This window comes from Pollicipes pollicipes, unplaced genomic scaffold, assembly GCF_011947565.3.
Source record: "Pollicipes pollicipes isolate AB1234 unplaced genomic scaffold, Ppol_2.1 Scaffold_4740;HRSCAF=5597_pilon_pilon_pilon, whole genome shotgun sequence".
Lineage (NCBI taxonomy): Eukaryota > Metazoa > Arthropoda > Thecostraca > Pollicipedomorpha > Pollicipedidae > Pollicipes > Pollicipes pollicipes.
In genome coordinates, this window is record NW_023596545.1 from 42,715,422 (window position 1) to 42,742,373 (window position 26,952).

General features: G+C 58.7%; 1 protein-coding gene across 1 annotated transcript; it reads right to left on the bottom strand.

Annotated features, from left to right (window-relative positions):
• Positions 1-754: 754 nt before the first annotated feature.
• LOC119098414 (DDB1- and CUL4-associated factor 1) lies at positions 755-26,475 on the bottom strand. Its single transcript, XM_037221329.1, has 24 exons — positions 26,347-26,475; positions 24,307-24,441; positions 23,400-23,550; positions 22,944-23,081; positions 22,192-22,316; positions 21,069-21,210; positions 17,941-18,099; positions 17,190-17,357; positions 16,796-16,929; positions 16,184-16,322; positions 15,423-15,623; positions 14,833-15,001; positions 14,016-14,236; positions 13,235-13,508; positions 12,532-12,761; positions 11,770-11,877; positions 10,838-10,938; positions 9,566-10,219; positions 8,627-9,150; positions 5,070-5,230; positions 4,646-4,715; positions 4,048-4,101; positions 3,034-3,183; positions 755-1,024 (listed from the first exon to the last, which is right to left on the bottom strand). The coding sequence occupies exons 2-24, from the start codon at positions 24,420-24,422 to the stop codon at positions 1,005-1,007; spliced, it is 4,209 nt and encodes a 1,402-aa protein (XP_037077224.1). The 5' UTR covers positions 24,423-24,441; positions 26,347-26,475; the 3' UTR covers positions 755-1,004.
• Between the last annotated feature and the right edge of the window lie 477 nt (positions 26,476-26,952).

Genomic DNA, 26,952 nt, shown 5'->3' on the forward strand with positions numbered 1-26,952 from the left:
ACCTTGTTTGACCTTATATGACCTGAAGATCATGATCTAGAAAGCTCAAACTTGGACTTAAGTGAGTTCACGTTCATGTCAAGACAAGCTGTAAATTTGGTATCTCTAGCTTTCTTAGTTGCCGAGATCTCAGGGGGGGGGGGGCAAATTGACCCCCACCGGAGCGAAGTGTATCTGGCCGACCACCCGGGCGCTACATAAGTCGGTACAACCGGCACGTTCCCAAACCAGGTACCTGTGCAGCCCAAGTGTAACTGGACAGAATGCAAATTATATCCAAGGCAAGTTTAGCTAACTTGCAACAAAAATAGCCGATAAGTCTAAGATGAGGCCTCAGTCGGGGCCAAAATAACCAGTCAAAATGTCAGCAAAAATATGGTATATGACAGTTCAAATACGTCATCAAGTGCCCCGGCAGCTGGACATTACGAGTTATGAATATTTTGAACCGCGGACATTATGACCTGTGGACATTATGATACAGACCCTTCAGACCAGCGAGACGCTCGGCTGATTTCAATAAGCGTCGTTTAGTGCCAACCGGCGTTGTAGCCTGGCGTTCCGAGGCGTTACATCAGGTTAGGTACGGAGTCACCAGGCGGGCGCCTCCGTCATGCCTCCGTCGCTGCCTGCCACTAATGACGCACACCTCCGGCCCCAGCCGCCGCAGCGGAGCCGGCCGCCACGAGGGCGTACATTTGACGGGATCGCCCCGCCACGCTGGCCGGTCGGCTCGTGGTGGGCGACGCACGTAAACAGACAGTGGTTTATTGAATCACTCTGCCCACTGTAAAGATGGCAGCAAGGACAAACCCATCACAACATCGCACCACTTCATTCCAGATCTACCCCACAGGATCAAGCGTCGCTCCTCGGCGCGGTAGGACTGGAAATGTAAAAACGCGGCGGCGGGCGGCAGCGCAATATGGCCCCGGTCGGCCGACTTTTGCCTTGGAGTTGAGAGACGGAAGCTGGCCGCTGGGCCAGCCGGGCGAGACGGAGCGTCACCACGACTCCCACTGATCTGAAACGAGAGACGTGCTGCTGTAAGCGACAGAGGCGGTGACGATCACAGGCCGCCGCATTGGGACGGCGCACAATTGCGCACCCTGCCCTGGGTATGCCGACGACGACATCCATACGAATGTCGTTCACCTGTTACATTGACGGATCGTCTACGCGCCTACGGCGTCGCCTGCTGTTGTTACTGCGCATTGGTGACGTGTTTTACAGCTAACACCTGTCAGTCGTGAACCTTCTTGCAGCGGCAACACAGTGCTGCCAGAGCGTGACACTCGTTTCCCCTCTCCTATCCATCGCACGGCTGTTATTCGGCAGACGCGTCGTGGTCGGGGGCTGGGATGGCATCAGCCGTCTCGAGGCGCTTCTGAACCGTTTTTTATCGATTGAAACCGGCTGGCAGAAAGAACTGGTCACAAACACTGCAAAAACTATAACACTCACGCATGTAAGAGCATGCTGTAAGCCGATGGAGTGACGTGAAACAGCAAAAACAGCAAAAATCGTCGTTATTGTGAGCAAGGATATTGAGCACTAACACGGCTTGTATGACTACGCGATTGCTGACAGAAATTGCAAGACGACAGGAATTGTTGGGAAGATGCAGCGTATGTGGGATAGGTGACCAATCACCAGACGACATGCATTGGTGTCCACACCAGCCAGGCGATGGCAAAATATCGCCGGCGAAGCGCGTCTCAGCTAGATTACATTTCTGGATCAGTCCAGAGGCAAAACGATAGCATCCTCTTATCACATTCCTGTGACAAGATCTTCTAAACTGGGTTGCCCCATGACAGCAAAGGGCTGAGAGATTCTACCATATGGTTACAAACTGTGCCAGTTAAAATAAGCTGGGGGCAAAACCAGCAGAACTTGCTAACGTTTTTTTCACCTCCTAACTGAACTGTATAATACGCCACCATTACAAACACAGTGTAGTTATCTCATCTAGGGTGCTGCCACCGTTCCAAAAATGCGACAGCAAGACTGACGCTGACTGGAGACAATTCCGTGTTGTCTACCGAAAGGCCAAAGTACCGCCTACCACGAATACTCTATCGAGCAGGCGAAAAAACCGCTGTTGAAACATACAGACCCATCTAGCGTCCCATTGTGGGAGGCCCAAAACGAATTTTCTACGCCAACTCACGGCGAAGCTAGTAAAGAACGTTGTTTCCGGCATCTCAGGGTCCCATGGCCCAGGCCTCGTTGCCCAAGCCTTCTTGGATCCATCATCATGTGAACAGAATTGTTCAATGTGGCCTTCGCACCCCTGTATACCGTAGGGAGCCGGGGGTGCTGCCTCCGAGCCGACATGCACGCCACACAGGCAGCAATCAAGCAGAACAGTGTATGGCATGCGAGTACATTTAAAATCCCAAGCACCCGACGGTCTCTTTTGACTTGAAACTGATTTGATGGCCCTCAATTCAATTTCAAGATAATTTGCGCATATATATATATATATATATATATATATATATATATATTTCTGGATGCACGTGTGCGTGTGTGTGCGTGCATGTGGATGGGGGTGTCTGTATGCTATGCTGGATAATGTGTCCACACATCCAACTGGCAGCAGCGCAACTGGTTGGAGAAGGACAGTCATCCATAATAAAACGTGTTTAGCAAACATATCCAAACGTGTGAAATACTAGTAATGCGTCAACTATGGCAGATTCATGACATATTTTGGTCGTGCTGTATCTGGGGCTTGGACAAAAAACGGAAACGTTACAAATGTAATGGTGATATAACGGAAAACTACAAACATAGCAAACTTCGGAGTTTCCGCCAGTTTGTGCCGGTTTTAACCGGCAAGACCAGAAACGGATAACAACTAGTTTCAGCTGACTGCAATGCCAACCCAGGTTGGAGGCCCCGCCTACGGCTCGTCGCGCACTTCTCCACGCCCCGCCCGTTCCACACGACTGGCCGCCTCCCGCGCCAGCAGCCCTCCTGGCCTCCAGCCGGCCGCCGCGCCAGCACACGCGCGTGTCGTCTCACCTCCGCCGTCGTGCTCCTCCCGTTCCTCCTCGGTTACCCAGGAGCCGTTCGAGTCGTTGGCGGCGCCGCTGGACTGGCTGCGCTCCGACCGGCTGGGCGACGAGACGTCACTGTCGCTGGCCACGAACGTCATGTCCGAGTCGGACACATCTGGCGCGAGGGAGACGATCAGAACACATCTGGCGCGCGGGGGACGGTCAGGACACATCCGGCGCGCGGGGGACGGTCAGTACACATCCGACGCGCGGGGGATGGTCAGGACACATCCGACGCGCGGGGGACGGTCAGGACACATCCGGCGCGCGGGGGACGGTCAGGACACATCTGGCGCGCGGGGGACGGTCAGTACACATCTGGCGCGCAGGGGACGGTCAGTACGCATCTGGCGCGCAGGGGACGGTCAGGACACATCCGACGCGCGGGGGAAGGTCAGTACGCATCTGGCGCGCAGGGGACGGTCAGTACGCATCTGGCGCGCAGGGGACGGTCAGGACACATCTGGCGCGCGGGGGACGGGGCGGCAAGCGCGGCGGACGGGCGCGCCGACAGCGTGTCATGGTCGGACGCCACTACGGTCCGACGGAGCGCAGGCCGGCCAGACATAACAGACGGCCACGCGTCCTGCCCGGCCGGCTGTGTCCGCCTTCAGCGGAAGTTACGCGGACGGCATGGCGAAAGGCGGACACGTTTCCGGCCCAGTACACGGCGGGTGGACATTACGCATACAAGCGACGCGTCAAAAACCGGAACGTGGTTATTCACAAGGACTCAACACGGGAATGTCATAAAACATGGACTTCACACCCAGTCAACGACATGCTGCAGGTAAAAGAGTCGACCAGAAATTAAGCAAAGTGCTGGCGACTAAGTAAGCTAGATCCCCGGAAACCAAACATGACCAGGTTGACGCCAGGAGCTTTCACTGCGCGCCTCTCCGAAAACGCTGGGTGCAAACGGCGCGAACAGCGCACCAACATAGGACAGAACGCCCACATGGAACCCAAAACAACGTACCTCCGTTGGCGTTTCCATTTCGCCGACGGCCGAGGCTGAAGAAGCTGGCAATGTCTGCAACGGAAAAAACACGGCTGATGAGATAAGCCCGTTGCACAGCTGCCGTCCGACACGTCGGCTGACAGTGCACCGACCGTGGTCGACACTGCGAGGGCGCGGCGGCATGCTGCGTTGTCTGCAGCTGCAACATATCGGTGCGCAGGTGCCGTCGAGGGGTACTGAATCAGAGCGGTGGTGCCGCCCGGCCGGTGAGCGCACCGGTGCAAGTCAGCACTCGGTCGGTGCCAGCAGGGACCCGTCCGCCAAAACTGAGGGCGATGAAGGCCGGTGCCGACCCAACCCCGGAACTCGTGCAGATACGCTGTACCGGTAGCTACTCCGTGGAAACAACTCTGGCACACTTTAGCAATTTGAGGGAGCTGCGCGAGGAACGCCTCCTCGGTCCCGTCTGCCGAGCCCCAGCCTGCACCACAGGCCGTGTCCCATCCGCCCGACTAAATGGTGGAAAGTCAATGGCCGGTGCCTGGTTGATGGGCATACGGCGCAGGGGGTGGAACCATCACGGTGCTGCGCTCGGGACTGGTGTCCGCGCTCGTACCGCTCGCGACGTTGTCCGACATGTCGGAGCCGTCCGTGTCGTCGACGTTGTCCTCCTCCTCCTGGTCGTCCTGTGAACCGGCCAATCGGCGTCAACGTACGAGCACACGCCCACCGCGGAGCGCGAACCGACCAATCAGCGGCGAGAGCGCCTGTCGGGCGGGATTCTGACGAGGACCAGTCACTCAGCCGGCTGGCTGCACGCCAGCCGACGTACGTCGCCAGCACTGTCAAATTGAACGGGGTAGCACACAGTGTCACGTCCAGAATGAGATAGCACGAGCGGACGTGAGAGGACACGCTACCAGAAATTGCATGAGCAACACGGAACAGGCGACGGGGAACGGACGCAGCAGCGAGGCAGGCGGCGGGCGACCGCGGGGCGGCCGCGCGGACGTCCGCTGGCGCGCGGGCGCCGGCCGTACCATGTCCTCGTCGCCGCGCACCCGGCCGACCTCGTACAGCCGCACGCACGACTGGTCCAGCTCGACGTCGCCCATCTCCAGCTGCGACTCCACCAGGGCCAGCAGCCGGTCGTCGAAGTTGACGCACAGGTCGTACAGCTGGCGCTTGACGTCCACGGTGGCTGCCGGCGGAGAGGGCGCACCGGTCACACGCCAGCAGGGGGGGGGGGGGGGGGCTGCCGGCGGAGAGGGCGTACCGGTCACACGCCAGCAGGGGGGGGGGCTACCGGCGGAGAGGGCGCACCGGTCACACGCCAGCAGGGGAGGGGGGGGGGGGAGATCATGTGGTGAGCGGCCCGACATGGCGACGCCGCCTTTGGGGTTGCGAATGGGATCAGCTCATGATCACCAAATCGTTAGAGCCCACAGCCGCGATTACCATGCTATAGCAATGCGAGAGATAAACGGCAGCTGTTCCTCGGAGCTGAAGTACGCCATGGACACGAGAGCACCGAATGACGGGAGTGAAACACCCACCAGAACCACACATGGGCACGCAAGAGGTACCAGGGTGTTCTTGCCACGTCACTGAGATCGCGCTTGGCGAAATGAGTTCACAGGTGGACAGAGCCGCAATACAATTTTGGGGGCGTTATTTACAGAACACAAGTACATTTTGGAAGTACAGTTGCTGGTTGCGCGCGTATTCCTGTCTCAGCTAACTGGCACATGTCTCGAGTGCATCGCGCTGCCAGCAAGCATCGCGCTGCCGGCGGCCAGCAAGTTTTACGACAGGAAGTGTGCACTTTAAACACGGTCACACTAAAAAACAACAACACTAAAACACGGTCAGCTGACCGAATAGGAGGCCAAGCGGCGCGTTCATTGGCTGTGACGTCACGAGGGTCCTTTCTTGACAGTTCCAATTCCCAAGAATTCGTGGGCTGGAAAGTAACTGCACATGGGAGGCCGTAGTACACCAGACCTTTTGTAACCTCTGCCCAGGGATATCTTACGTAGGAAAAAAAGCGCGGCATTCGTGATCGACTTCATGAACACCACGGAGATGCGCGTTTACGGAGCGCGTACGCACCACTAGCGAAACTCGTGGTAGGACGACATGCAGCAATGGGCATGGCGCTCCAAATACCAACTTTAACGTGTGAATTTCAGCAAGAAGCAAGGCCAATGCGGACCTCAAGATCTTAGATTCGCTGTAGAATTGTAACCTTCATCCGAAGCTGAACGCAAAACCGGTATCATGGGACCTGGTTTCAGTAGCATTGTTTACGTTATGCACAGGCAGAAATCGGTCTACATTCGATGTGATGAACACCGATGCCCACTGGCTATTGTTTTTTCTATCCTGCTACTCAGCACAGGTCATCAAAAACTTTCGACTTCCTTTGTATCGGACAGCCCCCAGAGGTGCCATCTGTTGGGTGCTGTGACGTGACAGCCCGACTCGCGGGGATGTTCGTGGGGTTCGTGCATTGGTCGTGGTAGCTAATGTTCGTGGTAACTTATTTTCTAATCTAATACTCGGCAAAGTCCGCCGTAACCTTCCGGCTTGGCCGCCTGTGTCGCAAGCAGTCTGTAGCGTGGAGCCGGATGTCAAGAGTCTGCGCGCTGAGGCTCAGAATATGGATTACCTTAACATCTTTTAATGACAGCGTCCGCACAGACTCGGAACATCTTCTGGATCATGTGTCTTGGTGTTCAGCGTAAGTTTTCGTTTAACCTTGCTCACCTTTGCTCAGTCATAAGCATAGCCACAGTTTGAAACGTCCCGTTTTGACGACATAACTCATGTTTGCTCCATAACGTCGTTGAACCAATGCCTCCCCGTACATCGAAGGCCGATAACTCAGCATGCGAACTCTGAACTCACAATACCGGTGTCCGTTGCTTGGTGTAAAGTGTCGGGCGTTCTCTGAGAGCGACATGAGGCTTACGGTGACAGGCTCTGAGCATTCCTAGACACAGCCAGAGCACAGGCCGCCGTCAACACCGCAGGGGACGGCAGGCGGATGGGAGGACGCCGTTAAGGACGGGACTGGCGCATACACTTCCTGAGGCAAATTCCCATGGAAATGCGATGACCTGGGGATTCATCATTTCTAGTTGGCGGCTTCTGGGATGTGATGTCGACTTCATCCTGTTATTAACTGACTGTATCGAAAAACTCCAGGAGCATGCTTTGTCGGTGGATGATCGAGACTTGAAGCCAGCGCCGGAAGGCAAGCCAAACTGGTCACGTAGTTGACGCACTAGCATGAAGATATTTAACACCCGTCTAAGCATCCAGCGCTTATCTGAACACTACGCGCCATGCATCGCAACATTCTGTATACATGAACCGAAGCGAAAGGGAGTGTTCTACATTTGTATGGGGTTTTGAACTGAAACAGTCATTTTCAAGATCATTCCCTGCAGTTCACAGCCATACCCTTATCAAAACCTCAAACCCGCTTATTTCTTAGCTCGACGCACGAGAACCTCTGCAGCATGTTTCGCGCCACCTATATGAAAGTCACCCAGACATGTGTGACGTAGAAACGCCTAGCGCATGTCCCACATCCACGACTGCGTAGGACCCACGATCAATACAATACGGCCACTGAGGTATTCCTGCTGACAGAGATGCAGCGCCACGTGTCCCAAACGGCTGAACGCAACTGTCTGACATTCCAGTTGAAACGATGATAGCATGTCTCGATCGCTTGGTTGTTGGGATTTGAGCCCTTTTGACCAGAAGTGATCATTTCAGGGCTATGGAATGAACGAGGATGGATAACAGTGGGACAGGACTGTATGCCTTGGGGCGAGGGGGAAGGGGGCAATCGCCGAGCGAAGCGTGTTTTGTAATAAAATAACACCAGCATTTAGACAACTACTGGTTTTGACGGGCATGCGTCTGACAGCTGAATGCCTTAATAATAGCACCGTAACGTTAAATGAAAAAGCAAGACAAAAAAGTCACCACGGAAAAATAGAAACTAGCACCATGAGAAAAAGCCAAAACACACGCGCACAACACCCGTGACATAAATTCACGCACACGCACACGCACACGCACTCCATCAACGCCACCTTGCGAAGCGTTGAAGTATCTCAAACGTGTCAAGCCGTCCGCTAATGGCAATTCCGACACCACCGGTCTGACAACTTTGGCGTCGTAAGTGTCCCATGACGTAATCAAACGGAGACGTATTGAAAAGCATATGAACTAAATGGTATGTTTGTGTTACTTAGAGCAGCATTCTGTGCTTTAAATCGTACCATTATTTACAAGTGAGCCTTTCCACCGTGTCTGATGCTTGTCTCAGTGCTTTCAAATGTGGAATAATCCATTTAAACGACACCTACAAAGCGTGCTTCGGAACAAAAGGGAAGACATAATGTACCCAATCAGCCACGGACACCTCCCACGAAAGGAAAACAGCGAAACACACCATAACACTACCACACCACACCATGACATCACAGGGCGAGCCCACCCGACAAGACCCCGACTGTGAGCGCACCCCCACACCGCGGCCGCTCGTCAGCCCCGCCCGGGAGCGGGCTTCACTCACCGATGCTGGTGTAGTCGGCCGAGTCGATCACCTTGAAGGCGGTGGCCTCCTCGTAGGCGCGCTCGTCCTGGTCGCGATCACTACCCGACAGCCGCACCCCGAACAGAACCTGGCCGCCGTTGGCGAACCGCACGCGACAGTGCTGCAGCGCCGGCACCGTGCGCAGCAGGTGGAACGTCCGCATATCCCACACCTCCGTGTTGGCCACGATCTCCAGTCCGTTCGGGTGGAACACGCCGTTGATGGTGTTGTTGAACTTGTCGAATTTGTGCACCTCGCGCGGCGCACGCACGTCGAACAGCACGCCGTTGTTGAGCACGAGCTCGTCGGTGGGGTCGAACGTGGCGCGGTTGGCCTGGTAGCCATTGCCGTCGCGCGGCACCAGCTGACTGACGCGCTGGCCGGTGGCGATGTCGTACAGGTTGGCGGTGAAGTTGTTGGTGCCGGTGGCGCGCTGCGTGCCCAGCACCTGCGTCTGCGTCAGCTTGCTGAACTCGACGTACTCGTCCTCGGGGAAGCTGACCCTGCGTAAGGAGGCGGAGGCTGGTCACCATCCGTCCCACAAGAGGAGGCGGCCGGCCGCCAGGGTCGACGCCGAGCCGTATAATCGGCCGAAATATACGTAACGCATCCTCCGCTACATATGTCCCGAGAGCTCAACGGATTTCGCACCAATGGTCGATATTTTGCCGAAAAGTCTTCAGTGACAGAGCAGCGAATATGACCAACAAACAACAGCGACACCTTAACAAAATATTACTGCCTTCTGCTCAGGTTCGACGGGCCCAAGCACCTCACAGAAACCACAGACTGACACGCGAGGACTTTGACGTCACAGACTTGAAAACCGCAACCAACCCCAACCATGACTACAATTACGGGAAACCCACAAACCCCTGACAACATGTGGCTGCGAACCCCTCCTCCCGCCGCACTCACATGCTCTCGAACACGTTCTCGATCCTCCAGAGGGCGGAGAGTGGTCGGCGGCGGCGAGACGAGGTCAGCATGTGGTTACCGGACCGGTTCACCTCCAGCTGCGTGATGCTGGACGCGTGCAGGGACGTGTACGTCTCCTCCACCTCGCCCGAGTCCAGGTTGAAGGCCTTCACCGTGCCGTCGTGCGTGCCGATCATCATGTACTTCATGTCCTCGGGCGTGAACGTGGCGCACGTGAACATGGTGGCGTCGTCGTCGGTGAGCTCGCGGAAGGTGCGCACCGGGCAGTACCGGCTGTAGATGAGGCGCGTGTCCAGCCGGCGGCCGTCGGGCCCGCCGTGCGGCGGGAACACGGCGCGCCGCGTCAGCCGCTGCGCCAGGTTGGCCGGCGCCGAGTGCTTCGACTTGAGCTCGGGGCACCGGTGCGGCTCGAACAGGTCGAACTGCGGACACGTGACCATCGGGTTGCGGCAGAGCGCGTGCTGGTTCATCAGATACTCGGTGACGACGCGGTCCAGCGTGATGGGGTCGGTGGCGGCGGCGGCGCACGGCCGCTCCAGCTTGAAGAGCGCCGGGTCGGCGCTCGACTTCTGCCGCATGGCGCGGCCGTGCGACGTGGCAACGGGCGAGAGAGCGGCCTCGGCGCGCGGTCCCCTGCCGGCGGAGGCGCGCCGCGTCACCGGCTGGATCGATGTCAGGACATGGGACGCGGTATCCGGCGGCCCACAGGTCGCCAGATGCCGGCAGGAAGCTGCACGGAACCACGCGCACGTACACAACGTGAAGCCGACAACGGGGTAACATATCCGTGACCAGTCTTCTTGTCGCATATGGATCGCTAAGTCCCTTGCACCTATCGTACCATTGGTGACTGACCAACCCCGCACCTGGTGTAGCACTGGTTACTGACCAACTCCCGCACCTGGTGTAACACTGGTCACAGACCAACCCCCACACCTAGTGTAGCACTGGTTACTGACCAACTCCCGCACCTGGTGTAGCACTGGTTACTGACCAACTCCCGCACCTGGTGTAACACTGGTCACAGACCAACCCCCACACCTAGTGTAGCACTGGTTACTGACCAACTCCCGCACCTGGTGTAGCACTGGTTACTGACCAACTCCCGCACCTGGTGTAACATTGGTCACAGACCAACCCCCGCTCCTGGTGTAGCACTAGTTACTGACCAACTCCCGCGCCTGGTGTAACACTGGTCCCTGATCAACTCGCCCACCTGGTGCAGCACTGGTCGGCCGTCGGCCGCCTCACCTGGTGTGACTGACGCGGATGTGGAGCGGCTGGGTGTGTGGCGTACCGCCGCTGCCGCCGCCGGGCGGGGGCGCGCCCCGGGCCGCCGGCGTGGTGGGCGGCTGCCGGTGCGGCGTCGGCGCCAGACCGTCGCCTGTGGCCGATATACGGCTGCCGGCGCTCGGCGTCCGGCCCTGGACACACAGCGGGGCCATCAGCGGGGGGAGGGGGGACGGTAGGGGAGGGGAGTTGAGGGGAGGGGCGCCAGCTCGGCGTCCGGCCCCGGACACACACAGCGGGGCCATCCGCGGGGGGAGGGGAGGGGAGGGGAGGAGCGCCAGCTCGGCGTCCGGCCCCGGACACACACAGCGGGGCCATCCGCGGGGGGAGGGGGGACGGTAGGGGAGGGGAGTTGAGGGGAGGGGCGCCAGCTCGGCGTCCGGCCCCGGACACACACAGCGGGGCCATCCGCGGGGGGAGGGGAGGGGAGGGGAGGAGCGCCAGCTCGGCGTCCGGCCCCGGACACACACAGCGGGGCCATCAGCGGGGGGGGGGGGGGGGGGCAGCGCGCCGACGACACGGATTCGAAAAGAGTCTGACAGGGCTGATGTCTGGCATGCACGGGCCCATTTTTATCTTAAGATAATGTAATACGAGAACAAACCACTTAACTCAGTTGCGCACACTCATGCCAAAAGAGACGCAGGAATACACACAGGCGCTAGCAGACGGGCAGCGCCATTCAGCAACGTACGGCTGCGCGGCGACATCTATTTTGAGCAACCACTGAGAGGAAAGGGGCGTCCCGGAAAACAATACAGCTCCGTGCCATAACACCACTTGAACTGTATGGGCACAGCGTGCTCCTGACGCAGACGGCGCCGCGGCGCGCGCCGGCCGGCCGGCAGCGGCGGCCACTCTGCTCTCACCTGGCGCGGCGTGGCGGGCAGCGTGCTGGCCATCCGCAGCGCCGCCACCGGGTGGATCGCGTGCGGCGTCTTCGGCGCGCTCACAGGCAGGCCGGCCTCCATCTGCAGCACCATCGCCGTCTCCTGCATCCCCTGCAGAAGTACCGGCTCCAGTCAGGACAACATGCTCCGCCTGGCCAGTCAGTGTACACACATAACAGCTGTTCTGACACAGGCAGCCAGCGGGTTTTCAGTGCCGTCCTGCGATGCATCGGAGCGAAACCAAGCGCCCGGGACTCAACACTGACTAACTTCCGTTATACCCACCATCTCATGCGTACCATCAGCGACTGAGCAAGCCTGCAGAACACTTCCCTGAATACAGCTGAACAGGATCAGCATCCCGGGGACACCAATCCTCCCTTGACATGGGAGTCTACCCCCTCCAGGAGGAGAGGCTGCAATGAACATCTCCGCCATCACTGATACACCCCACACTCGGAGAGCGCGTCCTCCAGGTTCGCCGTTTCAAAACGCTCCCACCGCAGCCCCATCACATCCCGACACGGCCGCACACACGCTCCAATCACCATCGCCGCGCGCCTGGATGACCCAGCGACAAACGGGCACAGGGGGCAGCGTCACCCACGCTGGCATCAGGGCCAACCCCGCGGAGGGCGTCACCAATGCTGGCATCAAGCAGCCAGGTACGAGACACGGCCACGCCTCCGCCCACGCCACACGGTTACCGGTCCAACCCCTCGGACACCAAGCGGCCCGCTCTCTCGCGGGCGCCACGCGACGCACCTTGCTGACGAGGTGGTGATGGATCAGCTGCAGCAGCTGCTTCTCGTTGTAGTGGATGCGCGTCTGCGCCACCACGTTGGCGCGGTGGATGGTGTCCATGGTGATGTCGGTGTCGGCACCCGGCAGACGCTTCGACTTGCCCGAGACGAGCTCGACCAGCTCGAGCGCGTCTCGCTGCAGCTGCACGTGCTCGGCGCGCTTCTCCTGCAGTATCGGCTCCCGGATGACCACTGCCGCCCGCCGGACAGGCGTGTTAGGACGCGCGCGCCAGCGGGTAACGCCGCCGTCCAGCGCAGGCGCGCGCCCTGCAGGTGAGGGCGCGGGCCGACGGAAGCGACGGGTCTGGCGCGACTACGCTTTGAAAACACGTCACTTGTTGCTGCTGCTGCACATGAGCAATGCAATCAAAAGGTAGCACATCCTTCATGACGTGAAGTGGGTCAACACCAGGTTACACGGAACGATCAAAGGAAATGGCGTAGTACAGGAAGAGCAGCCGCCACGACCCACAGACGCGCGCGGCACGTAACGTGAGGGGCAAGGTCTTCCGTACACAGACCGAGCGCGAAAACGGAAGAAGACAGAGATATCCCCGGCGTCCGTTCGTTCGACCTCAGCCGACCCCTCACGTTCGCCACAGGTCGCAGGCTCGCAGTCTCCGCAGCCGGCGCCCGGGTGGCGCGCCTCGGGTGGCACCACTCACTCTGCAGCTGGCTGGTGGTGAAGAGCGGCAGCTTGGACATGATCTGGCGGGCGGCCTCGCTGCGCGCCAAGCCCACCAGCGCGCGACACGCCAGCGCGCGCACAGAGTCGGCGTCCGTGATGGGCTGCTTGGCCTGCAGCAGCGCCATCAGCGCCATGATGCCGTTGTTGGTGCGCACCGACTCCCACATGATGGGCAGCAGGTCGTCGTAGGGGCGCAGCGCGCGCTTCTTGGCGCTGGAGGGCGCCGACAGTGCGGAGGACGCCGAGCCCGGCTGCGGCAAGCGACAGACGGGGTCATGCTGGGCTGCGGTCCCAGGGCCGCAGGACCGCGGGGAGGTAACAACAGCGGGCACCGTCGCTGAGGCAGGAAGGCGACTCGGCGACGCGTCCTGCTGACGTTGGATGCGGGGTGGGCAAACAGGCATCTTATGGCTGAAGAAGAGGTCACGAGCCGCCTCACTGGCACGTGGGTTTTCCGGGGCTCCGCTCGCCACGGGGTGTCGGCCAAAACAGCCGGCTTTACATAAAATAAGGACACCGGCCGTCTTTAGCGCCTTTAGCCACGAGGGACAGTCACCTCAGTACGGAGTGTGTCACTTCCTAACGCTGCATTGATTGCCACACGCGTCTAGTTTCGGCCTGAAATGATCAAAGATGGCAGACGTCGCCTTTCCTACCCCACTCCACCGTCTATTTACACCCCGTCCCATAGACAAACAGCCGCCCCTGACCAGGGCAGGGTGGGAGTGCCTCTTCGCCAGCCGCAGCGCCGCCCGTACCCGGTGCAGCGGACCGCAGACGCAGGTGATGATGACGCGGATGGCCGACTTCTGCACCTCCGGATCGCCCATGTTCTCCATCTCGGCCATGGCCACCACGAGGCCGACGCCGACCAGCGAGCGGCCGCCGGGGAAGGCGTGCCGCTCGGCCAGCTGCAGCTGCACGGCCGGCAGCACCGCGCAGATGTTGATGGCGTCCAGCGCCGAGCGGATCGTCTCGCCTGGCGGCCGCCGCGCACACCGGCCGGTCAGACGTGGGATGCGGCATAGTCAGGTGGACCGGTCACAGGCACGGCACGACAGGGGGAAGACGTGGGCCGGTCCGAGGTACGGCACGACAGGGGGAGGACGTGGGCCGGTCAGAGGCACGGCACGACAGGGGGAGGACGTGGGCCGGCCAGAGGCACGGCACGACAGGGGGAGGACGTGGGCTGGTCGGAGGCACGGCACGGCAGGGGGAGGATGCGGACAGACTAGCAAAGGGAGACACGCAAATGGGATGACATTGGGCCGATCAGAGATGCGGCACGGTGAAACACTGCAGTGAGATGCACCTAAACCAATATTTAGATGGATACACACGATGGCCACCGACGAACATGGGCACACGAAAGTCAAAGACATGGCTAGTCAGAAGCGTTAGCAAAACAAAACCGTGTACAGGTGTGGGCGCCCGACATATTAAACACCAATCATTAAACACGGGAGTCATCCAAACGTAAACGCCGGGGAAATGTCACATCGCCAGGCGCCATCCTTGTATGTGGCCAGAACATCCCCGCTAATCGATCAGCACCAACAGAAAACCTGCACTAACTTTTTCCCGAGTAGTTGATGTCCTGGCTGATGTCGATGATCTGTAGCAGAGTCTTGATGCCGCCCAGCTTGTAGAGCGTGTTGACCGGCCTCCAGCGCGCCCGGAGCGGCATCAGCATCATCATCGTCTCCATGTTCTCCTGCACGGCCTCCGGTGTTACCTTCAGGCTCTGCGGGCGTCAGGAACGTCTAGACGGAGGCACGACTTGCAGTGGCATCGGCTCTGACTTAATAATCCGGTACGGCAAAGCAAGCACGGCTATGATGATCAGCACCACACAGCTTTGGAAGCCATTGACTCAACCAGTTATAATATACGTCGTGATAGTATATAATATAATAAACGTCGTGAAGCCTAGTTCCAGACAAACACTTCAACACTCAAACAAGCGTTTGCTGTCAATTGCATGACCTTGACCGACATCCCCCGCACCGCCTGGCCGGCACCGGCTCACAGCCGGCCGTCCCCCCTGGCGCTGCCCCCACTCACCTCCCACCCACCAGGTGCCCAGCGGCGAGCGGTGGCGAGCCACGCCGCCTGCCCGGCACCGACTCACAGCCGGCCGTCCTCCCGGCGCTGCCCCCACTCACCAGGTGTCCGGCGGCGAGCGGCGGCGAGCGCTCCTGCACGGAGCCGTGCTTCAGCTCGTCGGCCTTCATCACCAGCTGCGCTTCCAGGTAGCACTTCAGCGTAAAGCACACGTGCCGCATGGTCTGGCGCGCCGTGAACTCGTCGTCGTTCTCGTCGAACGTGTCCACGTTGCCCGTGGTGATCATGCGCAGCGTGCCCACCTGCGGGCGGAGCGGGGCGAGGTCAGGGAGGGCAGACCGTCCGGGAGTGCTCCGGGCGGTGACCCGGCGGCACCAGAGCCATGCGGATAGCCGCGTGTTCTCGCAGCACAGTGAGAACGAAGTGGTTCGACGAGCACGTCACAATACGACAACACGGCAAGCCATGAACACGACAAGACAGGTAACTACAAAGATCACACGATACCCGACAGAGCCATACTTATCGCCCAAAATAGCCAACATCCGTACTGAAAGCATTTGTGTTCAATGCTGCACAAATGTCAATACCAACCGCTGCATAAAAATGCGTTGTCATACTCTGCTTAAGACAACAACATATTATCAGACACTAGATTTTGGTCGCCTATGTTGCACACGATCTAGTCCGAAACACTGGACAGCGAACAGTTACAAACAAAACCTCTCGCTTCGTTAAGCTTGCCACAGACGTGCGTCACTGACGCAGACATCAGGGACTCCACCAGGCAGATCAGCGCGACGGCCGACCGAGCCTCCGACCCCTGCCCCCGCCCCCAGCGCGTGCTTGGCGCGCCACTCACCACGTTCAGCAGCTTGCGGAGGCCGTCCTGCCGGTCAAACTGCTCCAGGATCGGCCGGAACTGGAAGTTGAGACCGAAGCACATGGTGGCGTGGCAGCGGCCCGACTCGTGCGAGCACTCCAGCAGCCAGAGCGCGTACCTGCGACACAGCGGGGGGGGGGAGGGAGGGGTCACCGCCACGGCTGGGGCGGCGGTGCCGAGGCCGGACGGCCGGGCCCAGACGGACGCGGCCGACACACGGCGGCGAGCCGGTGCGTCGGGGCCGGGCTCGGTCGGTCGCGCGGACGTGACAGACTCCGCTGGGAGGGCCACTCGGCCTCCCAGAAATACAGGGAGCGGGAGACGGCGGGACACCGAGCGCAGGCGCAGGCGGACTGACGGCTGGCCAGGTAATGCGACAAAGCCCACGCGCTCGCCTGGTCCTGACCCGAGCTGGGCCACTGCCGCTGGTGTTCCCGTTCGTTGTTGCCCATTCTGCCCTGAGCGTCATCGCTGTTAGCTGGGTGGCTGGTGATGACGCTTGCTGCACTAGTTTAGTGATGACCCGCTCGGGCAGCTGGGAGTGATACTCGCTGGACTAGTTTCGCTCGGGCGGCTGGGGGTGATACTCACCTGACTAGTTTGGTGATGACGCGCTCGGGCAGCTGGCAGATCCGCTCCATGGCGTCCTCGCTGTAGGCCAGGTAGTACAGACACATGGAGGCGCCAGTGGCGGCGATCCCCGGCCGCGGGATCTCCAGCAGCAGCTGTCCACAGACACGGCACGTCACGGACGCACACACCAGTCTCCGGCTCTCACCTCACGTAATGGGCCCCGCCTCATCGAAAAGGTGGGCAGTCTTAACCGTCGCGCAGCGTTTTCACAGAACGCCCGCGGTACCCCATTCATATGAACTCCGCCGGGAATCGAACCCGGGCCCACGCGCGTCTCAGCGCGCCAGCGCTGGACCTTCTACGCCCACACATCACGTGACACCGTCGTCGTCACCAGGACACGGCCGCCCACCTCCAGCCCGCCTCGGCTGAGGAACTCGAGCGTGAACTTCTTGTGGCAGAGCAGCGCCGACAGGTACTTGAGCGCCTCGAAGGCCAGCCGGGCGTCCGGGTTCAGCCGGAAGTTGATGTAGCGGAAGACGAGCGCCATCATGTTCTGCTCGAACACGTGACCCAGCCACTGTCGGCGCCCGGGGCGGTGTCAGCTGACCTCGGGTGGGGCGCGTGCCGAGTGGTGCGTGAACGTCGGAGTCCGCCTCAGATGCCGGTCACGGCGCCATACATGGGCATCACGCGCATGGATCTGGGGTCTACTTCTACATGGTGGCTCCACACTGGCTTCAAAAGCCTGGGTACTAATTGATACTATGTTAATATCATACTGTGGGTGTTTATTGAAGCGGGGTGGGGTCTGGTCCGATCACACCAATCCTAGTCAGGTCAGGCTAAACTCAACTGCGTCAGGTCCGTCCTGGTCGGGTCTGGTCTGGTCTGGTCAGATCAGGTTGGAACACATCTAATCTGGTTCGGTCTGAGAAGGCCAGCCCATGTCAAGTCTGGCCAAGTTGAGTTGGGTTTGGTTGGGTTGAGTTGGGTTGAGTTGGGTTGAGGTGGGTTGAGGTGGGTTGAGGTGGGTTGGGTCGGGTTGGGTCGGGTCAGGCTGGTTGGGTTGGGTCGGGTCGAGTCGAGTCGCGTCGAGTCGATTCGAGTCGAGTCGAGTCGGGTCGAGTCGGCTGAGGCCATCCGATGCTCTCCTGACTGACCTCCTGATATTCTCCGAGCGGTGTCAGATAGCGCAGCAGCAGGATCTGGCGCGTCGCCGCCGTCATCGGGTGCATCTGGAAGGTGCCGATCAGCTGCGGCCGCAGCTCGGCCCACGACGAGTTGCTGTTCTCCGGCTGGCTGGCGCCGGCCGTGCAGCGCGGCGGCGACATCAGCGGCGGCGGACTGAGCCCGGCGCTGCCGGCTGATGTCGCACCACCGGGTCAGGGTCGGCACACCACGGACACCGAATCAGGGTCGGCACACCACGGACACCGGGTCAGGGTCGGCACACCACGGATACCGGGTCAGGGTCGGCACACCACGGACACCGGGTCAGGGTCGGCACACTACGGACACAGGCTCAGGGTCGGCACACCACGGACACCGGGTCAGGGTCGGCACACTACGGACACCGGGCCAGGGCCGGCACGCCAGACACCGGGTCAGGGTCGGCACGCCACGGACACCAGGTCAGGGTCGGCACACTACGGACACCGGGCCAGGGTCGGCACACCACGGACATCGGGTCAGGGTCGGCACACCACGGACACCGGGTCAGGGTCGGCACACCACGGACACCGGGTCAGGGTCGGCACACCACGAACACCGGCTCAGGGTCGGCACACCACGGACACCGGGTCAGGGTTGGCACACCACGGACACCGGCTCAGGGTCGCCACACTACGGACACCGGGTCAGGGTCGGCACGCCACGGACACCGGGTCAGGGTCGGCACACTACGGACACCGGGCCAGGGCCGGCACGCCAGACACCGGGTCAGGGTCGGCACACCACGGACACCGGGTCAGGGTCGGCACACCACGGATACCGGGTCAGGGTCGGCACACCACGAACACCGGCTCAGGGTCGGCACACCACGGACACCGGGTCCGTGTCGGCACACCAGACACCGGGTCAGGGTCGGCACACCACGAACACCGGCTCAGGGTCGGCACACCACGAACACTGGGTCAGGGTCGGCACACCAGACATCGGGTCAAGATCGGCACACCAGACACCGGGTCAGGGTCGGCACACCACGAATACCGGGTCAGGGTCGGCACACAACGGATACCGGGTCAGGGTCGGCACACCACACACCGGGTCAGGGTCGGCACACCACGAACACCGGCTCAGGGTCGGCACACCACGAACACTGGGCCAGGGTCGGCACACCTGACATCGGGTCAGGATCGGCACACCAGACACCGGGTCAGGGTCGGCACACCACGTATACCGGGTCAGGGTCGGCATACCACGGACACCGGGTCGGGGTCGGCACACCACGGACACCGGGTCAGGGTCGGTACATCACGGACACCGGGCCAGGGTCGGCACACCACGGACACCGGGTCAGGGTCGGCACACCACGGATACCGGGTCAGGGTCGGCACACCACGGACACCGGGTCAGGGTCGGCACACCACGGATACCGGGTCAGGGTCGGCACACCACGGACACCGGGTCAGGGTCGGCACACCACGGACACCGGGTCAGGGTCGGCACACCACGAACACCGGGTCAGGGTCGGCACACCACGGACATCGGGTCAGGGTCGGCACACCACGGACATCGGGTCAGGGTCGGCACACCAGACACCGGGTCAGGGTCGGCACACCACGGACACCGGGTCAGGGTCGGCACACCACGGACATCGGGTCAGGGTCGGCACACCAGACACCGGGTCAGGGTCGGCACACCACAGACACATCCCAGCACAACGCGCGCTGCGCTCCGGGCTGATTACCCAGGCAATGCTCTGCACGTCACCTAAGCGATGGTTAGCGCCGAACGGGACTTGTTAAAAGCCGACGTGCTTAGCAGTACTCGGTTTTGGGTCAGAAGCTGACGGTACGGCGGTGGGGGGCCACACTTACGCGCGCGACGGACGGACTGTGACCAGTATACCATGCACACTAGCGTGCGCAGGCAACTAACAGCATCGACGTGCGCATGCCAGGGTGAGTATGAGAAGGGCAGCGTTTGAGCGGACAGACTCAGCGTAGGTTTTTCGATTGGCAAGAGTAGCAATGCCGGGTAACTTACAACTGAAGTTTCTTTTTCCTAGCTTCGAATTCTCCTCTTCCCTAGCTTCACTGTCGTCTGGAAATAATAAAAAATCTGCACGACACGGAACAAATAGCATTATGCGAGGGGATGCTACTACAATACAAGCGACAAATAGCGGGAAAAAACAGGCCAAGCAGCATCAAGAGCAGGCATCTAGCCGGCCGAGATGAAGCAAACAGGAGCACTGCCAGCCAGACAGCGCCTGCCAGCCATGCCAGTACAGCCGTGCGTCTCGCTAGTCTCGACTAGAGAGCCCCGGCCGCCGGCGGCCCGGCCTACAAAGCACGTGACGGGTCTGTAGGGTCCCGGCCGGAGACGGGGCCGGAGTCGAGAGTCGGGAGTCGGGAGTCGAGAGTCGGGAGTCGGGAGTCGGGAGTCGGGAGTCGGGAGTCGGGAGTCGGGAGTCGGGAGTCGAGAGTCGGGAGTCGGGAGTCGGGGGCCGGGGCCGGGGCCGGGGCCGGAGCCTGAGTCTAGATCTGGGCAGGGGCCAGGGTCGGGGCCTGGGTCTAGATCTGGGCAAGGGCCGGGGTTGGGGCCTAAGTTTAGATCTGGGCAGGGGCCGGGGTCAGGGCCTGAGTCTAGATCTGGGCAGGGGCCGGTGTCGGGGCCGGGGTCGGGGTCGGGGTCGGGGTCGGTGCCGGGGGTCGGGGTCGGGGTCGGGGTCGGGGTCGGGGTCGGGGTCGGGGTCGGGGTCGGGGTCGGTGCCGGGGTCGGTGCCGGGGTCGGGGTCGGGGTCGGGGTCGGGGTCGGGGTCGGGGTCGGGGTCGGGGTCGGGGTCGGGGTCGGGGTCGGGGTCGGGGTCGGGGTCGGGGTCGGGGTCGGGGTCGGGGTCGGGGTCGGGGTCGGGGTCGGGGTCGGGATCGGGGTTGGAGAACGGGTCAGGGCCGGGGTCGGAGCCGGGATCGGAGCCGGGGTCGGGGTTGGAGCCGGGGTCGGAGCCGGGGTCGGGGCCGGGGCCTGAGTCCGAGCCGGGGCCTGGACCAGACGTACCGTGCAGCCGGGCGGCGGCGGCCGCGGTGGCGGCCAGGCCGCTGACCTGGGCGAACGGCCGGTCGGCCAGGCCGCTGATCTGGGCGAAGGGCCGGTCGGCCAGCACCCGGCGCGCCTCGCCCTCCGTCTGGCCGGGCGCGCCGAGCGTCTCGGCCTGCAGGCTCTTCAGCCGCTGCATCATCACCGGCACCAGGCGGGCGTTCGAATCCCTGTCGGCGGGGTGGGTGCCACGTAAGGCATACAGAACGGCCCGCAGAGACCGGCGGACCGAACAGCGACGGGCACGGAGCGCCGAAACACGGCACAGCACGGCAGCCACTGGACTGCATAACCAGGCGGCAATCCTGTATCCAACCACCATTCCGACGAACGCACAGAGCACCTGTCTCGTCAGCCAATACCGGACCAGTCGTGGCCGTTGCCATCGGGGCCTTCCGACGCATTCAGCTGCTGGGGCTATATGGCGTCACCTGCCTCTCACACTGAGCGGGCCAGGCGGCCAACGCCGGTAATCGAACTCCGTACCTCTGTTTCCCAGACGCACAATGATTAACGCAGACTCGTTACCGACATTCTCAACACCAGACCAGGTACACGGGTCATTTTCGTATTCGCCAAACACAAGGCACGAAACCCTCGTAAGAGACGAGATCATCCAAGACACAAAGCATATCACAGCGGCAGCGAGCCGACACTCGACGGCCGTAGCACGGATGCAGACCAACAGAACCACCTGCAGACCGACACCGAGCAAAAGTCTGGCTGACCACGTCGCGCGCAGGTTGGCAGTGTACGCGCTCATTTATCACATCAGTTTTATTTAAGTTCACGTCGGCCGTACACCATTCGATTCCCCGGCGCCATGCGGCGCCAATACATGACCCCGGCGCCAGGCAGCGCTGATGCGCAACCCCGGCGCCAGGCAGCGCCAATGCGCAACCCCGGCGCCACGCAGCGCCGATGCATGAGCCCGGCGCCAGGCAGCACCGATGCATGAGCCCGGCGCCAGGCAGCACCGATGCATGACCCCGGAGCCAGGCAGCGCCGATGCATGACTGCGGAGCTAAGCAGTGCTGATGCATGACCGCGGAACCAGGCAGCCCCCATGCATGATTCCGGCGCCGGGCGCGCGACTGACTCAGCCTCCAAGCAGCTGCATGCCCGCCGCCGGCGGAGGAATCGGCACCCACCTGAAATTGCCGGCGATGTCCTGCACCTCCATGGCGGCGGCCAGCAGGCCGGTGGCGTAGCTGCGCAGAGGCTCCGGGGCCGACTCGGCCCAGCCGAACAGCCGCCGGATCAGGCTCTCGGCCTCCTGTCGGCAGGTCCGCCGCGTATACGCCGCCGCCGACACCGCACGGGCAAACACGGACATCAGTGGCGACAGTGGTGACAAACACGGACGCCAGCGGCGACAGTGGTGACAAACACGGACATCGGTGGCGACAGTGGTGACAAACACGGACGTCAACGGCGACAGTGGTGAAAAACAAGGACATCAGTGGTGACAGTGGTGACAAACACGGACGTCAGCGGCGACAGTGGTGACAAATAGGGACATCAGTGGCGACAGTGGTGACAAACAGGGACATCGGTGGCGACAGTGGTGACAAACAGGGACATCAGTGGCAGCAGTGGTAACAAACAGGGACATCAGTGGTGACAGTGGCGACAAACAGGGACATTGGTGGCGACAGCGGCGACAAAAAAGGACATTAGTGGCGACAGTGGTGATAAGCTGAGGCATCAGCACAGGCCGCCGACCACGCACTACCCAGCGGCGGCAGACCGGTCCGGCGGCGGGTCACCCACACGACCGCACCACACCGTACGCCACGGGCGGTAAAACCGCATTACACAGCCGCAGACGGACGACATCGCCATCGCCGTCGGTGCCTGTCGCCTGCTGGGTGCCCGCCGTGGTGCGGCGCGCCGGACCCACCTGGAAGACGACCGACGTCTCCAGACCGGCCATGATGTCCAGCAGGAGGCGGGCGGCGTGCGTGTTGAGCTCGGTCGGGTCACGCGACAGGCCGGCGGAGCGCGTCCAGAAGTTCTCGCGCGTGTAGTCCAGCACCAGCTGCAGGGGCGGCAGACACGTGCGGTGAGCGACAACAGGTGGCAGCCGAGCAGACGCGTGGCAGGGTAACACCGACGTCACCAAACAGAGTGAAGTAACATCAGCTTGCTGGCAGATGCATGCATGATAACTTACATGGCTGTCGGTGATTTTTTATATTTCTGTGCCATCCAAGGCTTTATGAATGCTTTTTTCCTTTTGTTCCCAATACGGCTTTGTATTGCACGCAAGACCGAGCAAGATGATTCACGAAGAAATCCGAAAGCCAACTTAGTAAGCAGACATCATGAAAAGCTGTGAGGAGGCTGCTGTTCATGCCTTGTCCATGAAGCTGTCCTTTTTGCAGATGATCTTGAAGAGCTGGCCCAAAGTGCACAGTGGATTCACCCGGGTCGGGTGGCGCTCATCGAACGGGTCCGGATCTGTCTTCAGGTAGTTGTTGTTCTCCTCCTCCACTATCTCGGCTATCCTGGTGACGCAACAGCAGAGTTTCGAACACAACGGGCCACCATCACACAGCGGTTGCACCATCAACACACTGCCACATATGATTCATAAAACGTAGGCAGTGGTCCGACATGGGAACATCAACAGTGGGTCTAAACAGACCATTCAGTAATAAATGTGTTAGGACCAAGCTTAGCGTTTAGGTGAGGTGCGTTATCGACGAAGAACGAAGTCAGCTGTTTGTGATGTGCGGTAGACGATGTAGTTTGTTGTGCACCACTTATGCCTCAGGTTTTGTGAACAGCTGGTTTCAGGGTCGGCAGACGAAACGGGAAAGTGTTGGCCAATAGGCGAGCGCGTGGCTTTCCGCGGAGGTCTGCAGAGCTGTCCGAGGTGATGTGGGTGTCCGGCGAGTTTTCGCGAGAGAGTTCGCGCTGGTCGGCGTTGGAGGAGGCACGTCGTTAATAGAAGGCCCAAGGCAGAAGAATATCGGAGTTTCTTTTCTCGGAAGGGTAACGCAGGACGGCAGCTACCAAGTTAACGAAGCGTTACAAATGTCAAAAAAGCATGGATTATATATATATATATATATATATATATATATATATATACCTATACATACCATAAACATTATACATTATATCCAGTGAAATTTCAGGAATTCAATGATAACCACAGTCATCCCAACACAAACATGATACTTTTACTGCCCACGTAGCAGCTGTTGGGTGCTGCTGAGCATGGCAGGGCAGCCAGCAGCCACTCCCGCCCCCCATACCGTCTGATGGTGGGCGTTGGATCCCAGCTGCTGTCCCGAATGCCATCCTCCCAAGCCTTGATCAGGTCATTCAGCTCGCTGATGGTCTCAGCGTTTGGTCCTGCGCCGGGCACCATGTTGATGGCAGGGTAGGTCCTGGAATGGGGACAGCTGCGGTTAGATACTAATCCTTACTGTCATGTTTGCACTAGTTTCAGTGAGAAGTGAGGTGAGCCTGCTCAAGCAAGTCAGAGACTCAACTGGCATGGCCTTCAGAAACAAGTAGGCACATGTTCTGCCACAGTCTGCTGTACCTTGCTTCACAGATAAGGACAGATGGGCAATACTGACCACAATGTCAAACTGAAGCACTGAGCATGAGCAGATAATAAATGTGATAAACTAGCATTTTCTAGCAATGATTTGATTGTCACAGGTGATCACTTGTATACTTAGTCATGTTTTTGGCAGACCTGTTTCTACAGACCCAAAGACATGAGCACATATGTAATGCAACTAAGGTTGTTACAATGGTGGGCATGGAACCAGACAAGTGATGGCAAAGATGGCACAAAACAGAGGGACCAGCCAGGTGGTGATAGAGATGGCAGATAGCATACAGACAGCAGAGATGGTACATAGCAAAGGGACCAGACAAGTGACAGCAGAGATGGTAGGCGGCAAACAGTAACTAAACACACTTCCAGCACGCTTCCAAGACAGAAGGTGCAAATCCCAGGGGAGGTAAAGCTCAAATGTGGTATAAAAAATAGGGTCAGTGCATACGATAAGTTTTTTGTTATGCAATTTAGTTTTGAACCATAGTAGGTTGCACATGGCTTAAACATAGGGGAAAAAGCTCTAGTTCAGTCCCATCCACCTTCAGGCCTTTACCTAAAAGTCTGAATCCAAGTCATGAACACCTTAAGTACATCTTTGGCTGGTAAATACCTGCACATTAGTGATATCATCATGCATAATGTTTCACAACAAAATAGCCTAGCAAGCTTGACCAATAGAATATGCTTCATGATATCACAAATACAAGTCAGCCACCTAAATATCACTGAATAATGCTATTGAAAGATATTACAAAACATGAAATGGCACATTACCATCATGTTTTGTTAGTTATCTGATAATAACAGTTAACATTTGATGTGCAGCATCCATCCACACAGTTGCAAAAATACTTCCTGCACCAAACATGTCTGGCATACTGGCAAAATCTCAGCATTCATTTTGGTGCATGTTTTTTTATAAATCTGACTGCCTTAGTTTATACATGACACTTAGTCACTTTATTCAGTGAACAGAAAGGCAATGTTATGAATCTTGTAATGGTAATTGTAAACAAAAATCCCCATTTCAATAAGCACTGTCAAGACCAAGGTGAGCTAAGTGCTCAATTGCACCAGGTTTAGTGCACTGATGTTACCTGGTACAGTGCATACATTCTTAAGATAATGGTGTCAAGCAGTTCTTCTATACATGATGCAAGGAACAAATTGGGTAGGTATCAAATCAATACCCTAATATGCATGCATTTTCACATTTCATCAACAGAAATACAGTTGATACAGTAATGCCACAGCAAAGTGCCTCTAATCTATATACATTTTCAGAGTGAACTGTTGTTCTTTGGTGATTACAAAGTTTCAAGCAGCTGAGGTTGCAAAGCATCACCTGACATTCACCCTGTCAGGAAAATAAAACCAAACCAAAATCCATGCCTCTGGTTTCACAAATTCACAGCTTGACCACTCTATCACTGCCACCTGTATAAGCCATAGGCTGCTCTGCTCAAAGACTACCTGCCTAATACCTACAGCTGCACTCTCAGTATTGACAATGCTTCACCTTTGCCTTGTAACATGCAATATGGCATACTGTGCATGCCTGCGCATACCTGTGGAAATAAAACAAGAACCATTCTTTGAAAAAACTCATCAGTTTCAGAATCAAACACGTCTTGATAATCCCAGTACTCGAACCATGCAGCAAAAATAACTGCATGCCTGATGAATGACGGAGCGAAAACAAGACCAAACATGTACCAACCTCTCGATCTCAATGTTAATGGAAGTATTTGATCATATAACTATGATGATCGCACATCACGCTGTCCCCTGCGCAATAGCCACTTGGTACTCGTCCGACGGATACAAAAAAAACTCTAGAAAATCCGTGACGCTGCGCGAAACAACCGCAGACCAACCAGCGTTACACGGTGCACACTATTGGCAGTTTGCGCCAAGATCGCCGAGACGGAAAGCGCAAAGCCAGAGCACGTTTGAGGGCTAGGAATCACTAAAAGACTGTCTTATCCAGCTTGACCCCTGCAGTATTTTTCTGAAAAAAATATATGCATCGACTTCTGAATTGCGTTGCGCTGCACCTTAAAATCGATCAACGAATGTATGCACATATTCGAATAAATCTGGTTATTTAAGCCATTTTGTTTCAATTATTGTGAATATAATTCATACTTGATGAAAGAAGGATCGCGCAGAATAACAATTTTAGGCATGTACTTTGATATACTTCGAGCCTTTTAGGCTAAAGATTTACAAATTCAGGTATTGATAGGGCTTTGAAAAATTTTAAGCCAAGAATTATGAGTTGAAATAAAGGGAATTCAACATAAGGTTTCTTGACCCGCCGAAC